Source organism: Staurois parvus, unplaced genomic scaffold (assembly GCF_062004578.1).
Source record: "Staurois parvus isolate SC_StPar_1 unplaced genomic scaffold, SC_StPar_1.0 ptg001589l, whole genome shotgun sequence".
NCBI lineage: Eukaryota > Metazoa > Chordata > Amphibia > Anura > Ranidae > Staurois > Staurois parvus.
The window spans coordinates 84776-97873 of NW_028319385.1; the positions used below are offsets into that span (position 1 = coordinate 84776).

The 13098-nt window shown below is 48.4% G+C and overlaps 1 protein-coding gene across 2 annotated transcripts in view; it reads left to right on the forward strand.

Moving 5' to 3' along the window:
* The first annotated feature begins 5214 nt into the window (after nt 1-5214).
* The window catches only part of RAB11FIP4 (RAB11 family interacting protein 4), an 85215-nt gene continuing 77331 nt past the window's right edge, over nt 5215-13098 (forward strand). For both annotated transcript variants that reach the window (XM_089662923.1, XM_089662924.1), the window contains exon 1: nt 5215-5630. In XM_089662923.1, coding sequence (XP_089519049.1) covers nt 5466-5630 — 165 coding nt within the window. In that variant the 5' untranslated portion in view covers nt 5215-5465. The remainder of the gene's footprint in view (nt 5631-13098) is intronic.

Below are 13098 nucleotides of genomic sequence, written 5' to 3' on the forward strand. Positions count from 1 at the left end.
ACTCATGATGGAAGTTCACAGCAATAGATTCCGAATGCAAATCGCGCACTTAGAATCAACTCCAGACCTTCTATCTGCGTAATTGATGAAGAAATAAAGGAGTAGCCCACACCTGGCCAGGAAACAGCTTTTGATTCAATTGTCCAATTACTTTTGGTCCCTTGAAAAAGGGGGGGATGGCTGTTCTTAAGAGCTGTAATTCCTAAACCCTTCCTCCAATTGGGATGTACATACCCTCAAATTACACCTGAGAGTGTGCACTGTCTGCCCAGATCCATCACAGAACCAGAGCTGGAATAGGTTTTGGTAAATGCCTGAAGAAATCTAAAACTGTGCCTGTGTCCAAATATATGGACCTAACTGTAACTCTCCTCTCCTGAAATACTCTGCACTGCTAGAGGTGGAGAATGTCATACAATGACTATATTCTCCTATCAGATGTGACATTATGCAGTGTACAGTTGCTGGGGTCCCCGTCCCTCCTGTCTTCTACTGGTCTGAGATGAGAATTTGGAGATTTGTTTCTTAGCAACTGAACTGAGGAATCCAGGAGCTGAGGGACCAGCACTGGCATGTATGTGAGGAGCATTATCTTGCCTGCCACATTATATTCCTGACGCTGCCTGTGTATTATGCCATCCGCCGACACCCCCCCCCCCCCACAATGTCCCATCTTGTTGTCTCATTTATCACTTTGATTGTATTGGATGATCTGAAGAAAAATCATTCTTGAGCAGAACTGTCCACCCGGCTGGCTCTGATCGTGGAGTGCGGATGGAATGCAAACCATTGCATCCCTTTATGAAAATATGTTTTAAATGGGAAAATTCATCACAAAATAAGAAGTTGCTGGGATCGTTGCAATACACAGGTGGAACGGTCATGGTCTGTATCTCTCTCCCCTTCTGAATTCTTTCTTCCTGTATCTCTCTCCTTCTTAATTCGCTCTTCCTGTATCTCTCTCGTCTTCCTAGTTCTCTCTCCATATCTGTCTCCTCTGCATCCTAATTCTCCTCGTATCTCTCTTCTTCCCATTTCTCTCTCCCCGTATCTCTCTTCTTCTGAATTCTCTCTCCCCGTATCTCTCTTCTTCTTCCTAATTCTCTCTCCCCGTATCTCTCTTCTTCTTCTGAATTCTCTCTCCCCGTATCTCTCTTCTTCTTCCTAATTCTCTCTCCCCGTATCTCTCTTCTTCTTCCCAATTCTCGCTCCCCGTATCTCTCTTCTTCCCAATTCTCTCTCCCCGTATCTCTCTTCTTCCCAATTCTCGCTCCCCGTATCTCTCTTCTTCTTCCCAATTCTCGCTCCCCGTATCTCTCTTCTTCTTCCCAATTCTCGCTCCCCGTATCTCTCTTCTTCCCAATTCTCTCTCCCCGTATCTCTCTTCTTCTTCCCAATTCTCGCTCCCCATATCTCTTCTTCCCAATTCTCGCTCCCCATATCTCTCTTCTTCCCAATTCTCGCTCCCCGTATCTCTCTTCTTCCCAATTCTCTCTCCCCGTATCTCTCTTCTTCTTCCCAATTCTCTCTCCCCGTATCTCTCTTCTTCTTCCTAATTCTCTCTCCTCGTATCTCTCTTATTCTTCCCAATTCTCTTTCTGTGTATCTCTCTTCTTCTTCCGAATTCTCTCCCCCCGTAACTCTCTTCTTCCTAATTCTCTCTCCCCGTATCTCTCTTCTTCTGAATTCTCTCTCCCCATATCTCTCTTCTTCTTCCGAATTCTCTCTCCTCGTATCTCTCTTCTTCTTCTTCCTAATTCTCTCTCCCCGTATCTCTCTTCTTCCTAATTCTCTCTCCCCGTATCTCTCTTCTTCCTAATTCTCTATCCCTGTATCTCTCTTCTTCCTAATTCTCTCTCCCCGTATCTCTCTTCTTCCTCCGAATTCTCTCTCCCCGTATCTCTCTTCTTCTTCTGAATTCTCTCTCCCCGTATCTCTCTTCTTCTTCTGAATTCTCTCTCCCCGTATCTCTCTTCTTCTTCTGAATTCTCTCTCCCCGTATCTCTCTTCTTCTTCTGAATTCTCTCTCCCCGTATCTCTCTTCTTCTTCCTAATTCTCTCTTCCCGTATCTCTCTTCTTCCTCCGAATTCTCTCTCCCCGTATCTCTCTTCTTCTTCTGAATTCTCTCTCCCCGTATCTCTCTTCTTCTGAATTCTCTCTCCCCGTATCTCTCTTCTTCTTCTTCTGAATTCTCTCTCCCCGTATCTCTCTTCTTCCTAATTCTCTCTCCCCGTATCTCTCTTCTTCCTAATTCTCTCTCCCCGTATCTCACTTCTTCTTCTTCCCAATTCTCTCCCCCCGTATCTCTCTTCTTATTCCCAATTCTCTCCCCCCGTATCTCTCTTCTTCTTCCCAATTCTCTCTCCTCGTATCTCTCTTATTCTTCCCAATTCTCTTTCTGTGTATCTCTCTTCTTCTTCCGAATTCTCTCCCCTCGTAATTCTCTTCTTCCGAATTCTCTCTCCCCGTATCTCTCTTCTTCCTAATTCTCTCTCCCCGTATCTCTCTTCTTCCTAATTCTCTCTCCCCGTATCTCTCTTCTTCTTCCTAATTCTCTCTCCCCGTATCTCTCTTCTTCTTCCTAATTCTCTCTCCCCGTATCTCTCTTCTTCTTCCCATTTCTCTCTCCCCGTATCTCTCTTCTTCCTAATTCTCTCTCCCCATATCTCTCTTCTTCTTCCTAATTCTCTATCCCCGTATCTCTCTTCTTCTTCCGAATTCTCTCTCCCCGTATCTCTCTTCTTCTTCCGAATTCTCTCTCCCCGTATCTCTCTTCTTCTTCCGAATTCTCTCTCCCCGTATCTCTCTTCTTCTTCCGAATTCTCTCTCCCCGTATCTCTCTTCTTATTCCCAATTCTCTCCCCCCGTATCTCTCTTCTTCTTCCCAATTCTCTCTCCTCGTATCTCTCTTCTTCTTCCCAATTCTCTCTCCCCGTATCTCTCTTCTTTCCAATTCTCTCTCCGTGTATCTCTCTTCTTCCTAATTCTCTCTCCTCGTATCTCTCTTATTCTTCCCAATTCTCTTTCTGTGTATCTCTCTTCTTCTTCCGAATTCTCTCCCCTCGTAATTCTCTTCTTCCGAATTCTCTCTCCCCGTATCTCTCTTCTTCCTAATTCTCTCTCCCCGTATCTCTCTTCTTCCTAATTCTCTCTCCCCGTATCTCTCTTCTTCTTCCTAATTCTCTCTCCCCGTATCTCTCTTCTTCCTCCGAATTCTCTCTCCCCGTATCTCTCTTCTTCTTCTGAATTCTCTCTCCCCGTATCTCTCTTCTTCTTCTGAATTCTCTCTCCCCGTATCTCTCTTCTTCTTCTGAATTCTCTCTCCCCGTATCTCTCTTCTTCTTCCTAATTCTCTCTTCCCGTATCTCTCTTCTTCCTCCGAATTCTCTCTCCCCATATCTCTCTTCTTCTTCTGAATTCTCTCTCCCCGTATCTCTCTTCTTCTGAATTCTCTCTCCCCGTATCTCTCTTCTTCTTCTTCTGAATTCTCTCTCCCCGTATCTCTCTTCTTCCTAATTCTCTCTCCCCGTATCTCTCTTCTTCCTAATTCTCTCTCCCCGTATCTCACTTCTTCTTCTTCCCAATTCTCTCCCCCCGTATCTCTCTTCTTATTCCCAATTCTCTCCCCCCGTATCTCTCTTCTTCTTCCCAATTCTCTCTCCTCGTATCTCTCTTCTTCTTCCCAATTCTCTCTCCCCGTATCTCTCTTATTCTTCCCAATTCTCTTTCTGTGTATCTCTCTTCTTCTTCCGAATTCTCTCCCCTCGTAATTCTCTTCTTCCGAATTCTCTCTCCCCGTATCTCTCTTCTTCCTAATTCTCTCTCCCCGTATCTCTCTTCTTCCTAATTCTCTCTCCCCGTATCTCTCTTCTTCTTCCTAATTCTCTCTCCCCGTATCTCTCTTCTTCTTCCTAATTCTCTCTCCCCGTATCTCTCTTCTTCTTCCCATTTCTCTCTCCCCGTATCTCTCTTCTTCCTAATTCTCTCTCCCCATATCTCTCTTCTTCTTCCTAATTCTCTATCCCCGTATCTCTCTTCTTCTTCCGAATTCTCTCTCCCCGTATCTCTCTTCTTCTTCCGAATTCTCTCTCCCCGTATCTCTCTTCTTCTTCCGAATTCTCTCTCCCCGTATCTCTCTTCTTATTCCCAATTCTCTCCCCCCGTATCTCTCTTCTTCTTCCCAATTCTCTCTCCTCGTATCTCTCTTCTTCTTCCCAATTCTCTCTCCCCATATCTCTCTTCTTCCCAATTCTCACTCCCCGTATCTCTCTTCTTTCCAATTCTCTCTCCGTGTATCTCTCTTCTTCCTAATTCTCTCTCCTCGTATCTCTCTTATTCTTCCCAATTCTCTTTCTGTGTATCTCTCTTCTTCTTCCGAATTCTCTCCCCTCGTAATTCTCTTCTTCCGAATTCTCTCTCCCCGTATCTCTCTTCTTCCTAATTCTCTCTCCCCGTATCTCTCTTCTTCCTAATTCTCTCTCCCCGTATCTCTCTTCTTCTTCCTAATTCTCTCTCCCCGTATCTCTCTTCTTCTTCCTAATTCTCTCTCCCCGTATCTCTCTTCTTCTTCCCATTTCTCTCTCCCCGTATCTCTCTTCTTCCTAATTCTCTCTCCCCATATCTCTCTTCTTCTTCCTAATTCTCTATCCCCGTATCTCTCTTCTTCTTCCGAATTCTCTCTCCCCGTATCTCTCTTCTTCTTCCCAATTCTCTCTCCCCGTATCTCTCTTCTTCTTCCCAATTCTCTCTCCCCGTATCTCTCTTCTTCTTCCAAATTCTCTCTCCCCGTATCTCTCTTCTTCTTCGTAATTCTCTCTCCCCGTATCTCTCTTCTTCTTCCTAATTCTCTCTCCCCGTATCTCTCTTCTTCTTCCTAATTCTCTCTCCCCGTATCTCTCTTCTTCTTCCTAATTCTCTCCCCGTATCTCTCTTCTTCTTCCTAATTCTCTCTCCCCGTATCTCTCTTCTTCTTCCTAATTCTCTCTCCCCGTATCTCTCTTCTTCTTCCTAATTCTCTCTCCCCGTATCTCTCTTCTTCTTCCGAATTCTCTCTCCCCGTATCTCTCTTCTTCTTCCGAATTCTCTCTCCCCGTATCTCTCTTCTTCTTCCGAATTCTCTCTCCCCGTATCTCTCTTCTTCCTAATTCTCTCTCCCCGTATCTCTCTTCTTCTTCCTAATTCTCTCTCCCCGTATCTCTCTTCTTCCTAATTCTCTCTCCCCATATCTCTCAGGTTGTGGTGTGTCTCTCCCTTTCTTTCCCATGCAGCCTTGGTCTCTCTTACATTCTAATCCCTATTTCTCTGCTCACTCTCTCTGCTTTGTCCTCCCCCAGCCTCCATCCCTCTCCCCCTCCCCTCTCCAGCTGATGTCAGATGTGGTCCTGTGGAGGGATGCAGCAGTGATGAAGAGGAGGGTGAAGATGGCGCTGGCAGTATTGGGGCTCAGTCCTATGTAGTCTCCCTGATGGAGGGAGGAGGGGGGGCAGCGGAGGATCCAGGAGGTCATCATGTCCTGCACTTTGTCCAACGACTCCGCCACGTCTTCGATGTTTGTGACGAGGATGCTGATGGGTTCATCAAGGTGGACGATTTCATAGACCTGGGCCAGCAGTTCATCCAGGGGGAGGAGGTGAGGTTCTGCTATGTCCCCCCCCCCTCTCTCTATATATACATACCTTCTATAATAATATAGGTGATGAGGTATATGCACATTCTTCCTTCTGAATGTCTCAGCAATGAAATATCACCTTGTGTTGACACCTGTAGTGTGAATCGTCCCTCCAGTAGTTATTAGAACAGAATCGTAATGTCGATGGGTTGGTATCATTCAGAACAGAGAGAACGGTGGAGATGCCTGAAATGCTCATTTATGTCAATGTCATTTCCTATGATATACGCAGATTGTACGTTCCGTCTCCATTGGTCTGATCACTTGTAGCCTTTGTAGTACCCACTCCTCCCTACGTACAATATCTATTCTTCTGTATCCCTCCTGTGATGTCACTCTGTATGGGCTCTATACATAGAAACCATTCCGTATGCTGACAACCTGGAGCTGCCTTTTCCTTAGAAGAAACCTTCAAATCATTTTACCAAGGTCTCCATAAACCCCATCTTCAACAAATTCAGCGATCCATGGGAAGAATGTCCCTTACATTGGTGATCAGTGGGAAGAGTGTCCGTTACATTGGTGATCAGTGGGAAGAATGTCCGTTACATTAGGGGTCGGTGGGAAGAGTGTCCGTTACATTGGGGGTCAGTGGGAAGAACGTCCCTTACATTGGGGGTCAGAGGGAAGAATGTCCCTTACATTGGGGGTCAGTGGGAAGAACGTCCCTTACATTGGGGGTCGGTGGGAAGAATGTCCCTTACATTGGGGGTCAGTGAGAAGAATGTCCCTTACATTGGGGGTCGGTGGAAAGAATGTCCCTTACATTGGGGGTCAGTGGGAAGAATGTCCCTTACATTGGGGGTCAGTGGGAAGAATGTCCCTTACATTGGGGGGTCAGTGGGAAGAACGTCCCTTACATTGGGGGTCAGTGGGAAGAACGTCCCTTACATTGGTGGTCAGTGGGAAGAACGTCCCTTACATTGGGGGTCAGTGGGAAGAACGTCCCTTACATTGGTGGTCAGTGGGAAGAACGTCCCTTACATTGGTGATCAGTGGGAAGAACGTCCCTTACATTGGTGGTCAGTGGGAAGAACGTCCCTTACATTGGTGATCAGTGGGAAGAATGTTCCTTACATTGGTGGTCAGTGGGAAGAACGCCCCTTACATTGGTGGTCAGTGGGAAGAATGTCCCTTACATTGGTGGTCAGTGGGAAGAACGTCCCTTACATTGGTGATCAGTGGGAAGAATGTCCCTTGCATTGGTGGTCAGTGGGAAGAACGTCCCTTACATTGGTGGTCAGTGGGAAGAATGTCCCTTACATTGGTGATCAGTGGGAAGAACGCCCCTTACATTGGGGGTCAGTGGGAAGAATGTCCCTTACATTGGAGGTCAGTGGGAAGAACTTCCCTTACATTGGGGGTCAGTGGGAAGAACGTCCCTTACATTGGTGATCAGTGGGAAGAACGTCCCTTACATTGGGGGTCAGTGGGAAGAACAACCCTTACATTGGTGATCAGTGGGAAGAACGTCCCTTACATTGGGGGTCAGTGGGAAGAACAACCCTTACATTGGGGGTTAGTGGGAAGAACGTCCCTTACATTGGGGGTCAGTGGGAAGAACGTCCCTTACATTGGGGGTCAGTGGGAAGAACGTCCCTTAAATTGGTGGTCAGTGGGAAGAACGTCCCTTACATTGGGGGTCAGTGGGAAGAACGTCCCTTACATTGGTGGTCAGTGGGAAGAACGTCCCTTACATTGGTGGTCAGTGGGAAGAATGTCCCTTACATTGGTGGTCAGTGGGAAGAATGTCCCTTACATTGGGGGTCAGTGGAAAGCATGTCCCTTACATTGGGGGTCAGTGGGAAAAATGCCCCTTACATTGGTAATCAGTGGGAAGAATGTCCCTTACATTGGTGGTCAGTGGGAAGAATGTCCCTTACATTGGAGGTCAGTGGGAAGAATGTCCCTTACATTGGGGGTCAGTGGGAAGAATGTCCCTTACATTGGGGGATCAGTGGGAAGAATGTCCCTTACATTGGGGGTCAGTGGGAAGAATGTCCCTTACATTGGTGATCAGTGGGAAGAATGTCCCTTACATTGGTGATCAGTGGGAAGAATGTCCCTTACATTGGGGGATCAGTGGGAAGAATGTCCTTTACATTGGGGGTCAGTGGGAAGAATGTCCCTTACATTGGGGGATCAGTGGGAAGAATGTCCCTTACATTGGGGGTCAGTGGGAAGAATGTCCCTTACATTGGGGGGTCAGTGGGAAAAACGTCCCTTACATTGCTGATCAGTGGAAAGAATGTCCCTTACATTGGGGGTCAGTGGGAAGAATGTCCCTTATATTGGTGGTCAGTGGGAAGAATGTCCCTTACATTGGGGGTCAGTGGGAGGAATGTCCCTTACATTGGGGGTCAGTGGGAAGAATGTCCCTTACATTGAGGGTCAGTGGGAAGAATGTCCCTTACATTGGGGGTCAGTGGGAAGAATGTCCCTTACATTGGGGGTCAGTGGGAAGAATGTCCCTTACATTGGTGATCAGTGGGAAGAATGTCCCTTACATTGGGGTCAGTGGGAAGAATGTCCCTTACATTGGAGGTCAGTGGGAAGAATGTCCCTTACATTGGTGATCAGTGGGAAGAACGCCCCTTACATTGGGGGTCAGTGGGAAGAATGTCCCTTACATTGGGGGTCAGTGGGAAGAACGTCCCTTACATTGGGGGTCAGTGGGAAGAACGTCCCTTACATTGGTGATCAGTGGGAAGAACGTCCCTTACATTGGGGGTCAGTGGGAAGAACAACCCTTACATTGGTGATCAGTGGGAAGAACGTCCCTTACATTGGGGGTCAGTGGGAAGAACAACCCTTACATTGGGGGTTAGTGGGAAGAACGTCCCTTACATTGGGGGTCAGTGGGAAGAACGTCCCTTACATTGGGGGTCAGTGGGAAGAACGTCCCTTAAATTGGTGGTCAGTGGGAAGAACGTCCCTTACATTGGGGGTCAGTGGGAAGAACGTCCCTTACATTGGTGGTCAGTGGGAAGAATGTCCCTTACATTGGGGGTCAGTGGAAAGCATGTCCCTTACATTGGGGGTCAGTGGGAAAAATGACCCTTACATTGGTGATCAGTGGGAAGAATGTCCCTTACATTGGTGGTCAGTGGGAAGAATGTCCCTTACATTGGAGGTCAGTGGGAAGAATGTCCCTTACATTGGTGGTCAGTGGGAAGAATGTCCCTTACATTGGGGGTCAGTGGGAAGAATGTCCCTTACATTGGGGGTCAGTGGGAAGAATGTCCCTTACATTGGGGGTCAGTGGGAAGAATGTCCCTTACATTGGTGATCAGTGGGAAGAATATCCCTTACATTGGGGGTCAGTGGGAAGAATATCCCTTACATTGGGGGTCAGTGGGAAGAATGGCCCTTACATTGGTGGTCAGTGGGAAGAATGTCCCTTACATTGGGGGTCAGTGGGAAGAATGTCCCTTACATTGGGGGTCAGTGGGAAGAATGTCCCTTACATTGGGGTCAGTGGGAAGAATGTCCCTTACATTGGGGGTCAGTGGGAAGAATCCACCTTACATTGGTAGTCATTAGGAAGATTTGCCACCAGTTAGTGAGGTCATTAGTGTCCTGCAGCCAGCTCTGCCAAGTGAGTGGGAGGTCAACCAATGATGGCTGAAGGAACCCCCAGCAACCTCTGAAGGACCTCTGGCTGAGAATGGCTGATGTAGAGCGTTCTTGCGATGGGTTGTAGTGGGACGCATGAAATGACAACAAACATCAGCTGATCAGTGGAGAATTAAATTGCACATCATGCAGTGGAGGATTCCCCCAACAACAACCAATCAGACAACTTGTGTTGAGCAACCTGAAGGACAAGTACAACTGGTGGAATCTTCGTATATAAACTCTGCTGGTCTATATTTACAGACTGAAGTTGTGGAAATCTGTCCGTCAGTAGAAATATAAAAGGAAGGTGATGGGGAGATGATTTCCTGCAGACATCATAGAAGAATATAGCTGACTGTAGCCTGCTATGGTGGACGGTGAAGGACCTACATATGAAGGTGGGATGTCCATGAACAGGACCTTTTCTACGTGGATGGCTTTAGCAGCTCTCACATAGGATAACATTTCCTTTCCTTCGGAGGAGATGGAAATAACCAATCTGCTATGGAATTATAATACAGCAGCCATTAGTAAGTGTGCGATGAGGACAGCCAGTCGCCATATTGAAGATTGGAAGAGTGCTAGGCACGGCAGATGGAGGTACAATATGGTCAGTGGTGGGATTGAACCATAAACACCAGATTGTTCAGATTGGTATTATGACGGAGCTGCTGCTGTGCATTTCCTTCTCCAATATGTGTGAATGTGACATCAGAGATGTGTGTTCGTCCTACTTTGCTGTGTGCTGCATCCCATTGTCTGATGGAGGAAAAGATTTCATGTTTTTCAAGTCATATAGATTTTTATTCTGGTGTCAGTGCACCCCAGGACCTCCACTGGAAAGGGGAGCTTTTATGCCTACTGTAGGTGACACAGTCAATGCTGAATAAGCATGATGGGAGGCTCCCACCATCCCTGTGCTGAGTTCCTGGGTCTGTACGCCCGCTGTGCCCATTATGAGGGGTTCCACCATCCCTGTGCTGAGCTCCTGGGTCTGTACACCCGCTGTGCCCATTATGGGGGTTTCCACCATCCCTGTACTGAGCTCCTGGGTCTGTACACCCTCTGTGCCCATTATAAGATGAGGGGTTCCCATCATCCCTGTGCTGAGTTCCTGGGACTGTACCCCCGCTGTGCCCATTATGAGGGGTTCCCACCATCCCTGTGCTGAGTTCCTGGGTCTGTACCCCCACTGTGCTCATTATGAGGGGTTCCCACCATCCCTGTGCTGAGTTCCTGGGTCTGTACCCCCACTGTGCTCATTATGAGGGGTTCCCACCATCCCTGTGCTGAGATCCCGGGTCTCTACGCCCGCTGTGCCCATTATGAGGAGTTCCCACCCCCCCGTGCTGAGATCTCGGGTCTCTATGCCTGCTATGCCCATTATGAGGGGTTCCCACCATCCCTGTGCTGAGATCCTGGGACTCTGCGCCCGCTGTGCCCATTATGAGGCGTTCCCACCCCCCCCCCCGTGCTGAGATCCCAGGTCTCTACGCCCGCTGTGCCCATTATGAGGAGTTCCCACCCCCCCGTGCTGAGATCTCGGGTCTCTATGCCTGCTATGCCCATTATGAGGGGTTCCCACCATCCCTGTGCTGAGATCCTGGGACTCTGCGCCCGCTGTGCCCATTATGAGGAGTTCCCACCCCCCCCCCCCCTGTGCTGAGATCCCGGGTCTCTACGCCCGCTGTGCCCATTATGAGGAGTTCCCACCCCCCCGTGCTGAGATCTCGGGTCTCTATGCCTGCTATGCCCATTATGAGGGGTTCCCACCATCCATGTGCGGAGTTTCTGGGTCACAGGCTCACTGATGTTCTGAGGACATGTGAGCTCTAATGGCACGAGGGATCTTGTGAATATTGAGGGCAAGATAAATACAGCATGTTATCAGGAAATACGGGCAGACAATTTACATTCTTCGGCACGAAAGCTGTGTGTAGGACGTTCTTGGACTTTCCAGCAGGACACTGACCCCGAGCACAAGGCCAAGCTGACCCTCCAGGGGTTCCAGCAGGACATTGACCCCGAGCACAAGGCCAAGCTGACCCTCCAGGGGTTCCAGCAGGACATTGACCCCGAGCACAAGGCCAAGCTGACCCTCCAGGGGTTCCAGCAGGACATTGACCCCGAGCACAAGGCCAAGCTGACGCTCCAGTGGTTCCAGCAGGACATTGACCCCGAGCACAAGGCCAAGCTGACCCTCCAGGGGTTCCAGCAGGACATTGACCCCGAGCACAAGGCCAAGCTGACCCTCCAGGGGTTCCAGCAGGACATTGACCCCGAGCACAAGGCCAAGCTGACCCTCCAGGGGTTTCAGCAGGACATTGACCCCGAGCACAAGGCCAAGCTGACCCTCCAGTGGTTACAGCAGGTAAAGGTGAAGGTTCTGGAGTGGCCATCACAGTCTCCTGACCTTCCTATCATTGAGCCGCTCTGGGAGATCTCTGGGTGCGGTTCATATAAGACTCTGCATGGCCTGGAGGCATTGTGCCAAGATGAATGAGTGGCTCTACCACCGGCAAGAATTGGGGGGCCTCATAGACAACTAATACAGAAGACGGCACGCTGTCATTGATGGTAAAGGGGGCGATACACGGGATTCGGAACTTGGGGTGCAGACTATTGAACAGGGGGCGTGTCATTGGTTTACTTGTCGCCATGTTCTGTTTTATGATTGGCCCATTCTGTTATCACAGAATAGGAATCCCATAAGAAATGGGTTGTGCCGGCTCACTCATCATCCATCCTGTATATTCCCGATTCTCCAAGGGGGGGCAGACATTTCACCACAATTGTATAGAAGACTTAGTGAGGGGGGAGGGATGGTGCAGATGTGATATTTATAGAGGTGACAATGAATGAGAAGCTGAAGAACCCAAACACTAAATTCATCACCTTCTGATAATTAGGGGGAATGGTTGCTAGGCAACAAGGCAGCATGTCGTTAACTCTCCGTTTCCTGGATGGTTGTCTGGGGAAGTGTCCACTAACATTATAGGGAGCTATGTGTGGTCACCCTTCTTCCATTGACCCGCCTCTTGAGGTAACATGTGACTGATAGAGGCAAATGTCAGACTACTGATGGCAAGACAGATAAAAGTGTTCATCAGATTACAAGGAAAATATCCAACACATCCCGAGGTCACGCCTTGATGAAGCGCAGAAATCCCGGCATGTGTCGGAGTTTTTGTGTCTTTGATCGGGATGAGGACCTTTTATCTGGACTGACTACAACAGCTGGGAGCTTCCTGTGGTCTGCCAAATCCACGATTCACATGAAGAACCCGGATATTCCAGGGACATCACAACCAGAATGGGGGCAGAGAACAGAAGTGGAGATGACACGTCTATCAGATGAGTGGATTGAGAAGTGCAGAGGAGACAGTAATGGAGAGGGTGAATGAAGGAGAGGAGACAGTAATGGAGAGGGTGAATGAAGGAGAGGAGACAGTAATGGAGAGGGTGAATGAAGGAGAGGAGACAGTAATGGAGAGGGTGAATGAAGGAGAGGAGACAGTAATGGAGAGGGTGAAAGAAGGAGAGGAGACAGTAATGGAGAGGGTGAATGAAGGAGAGGACACAGTAATGGAGAGGGTGAAAGAAGGAGAGGAGACAGTAATGGAGAGGGTGAATGAAGGAGAGGAGACAGTAATGGAGAGGGTGAAAGTAGGAAAGGAGAAAGTGATGGATAGAGAGGGGGTGAATAAAGGAGAGGAGACAGTAATGGAGAGGGTGAATGAAGGAGAGGAGACAGTAATGGAGAGGGTGAATGAAGGAGAGGAGACAGTAATGGAGAGGGTGAAAGAAGGAG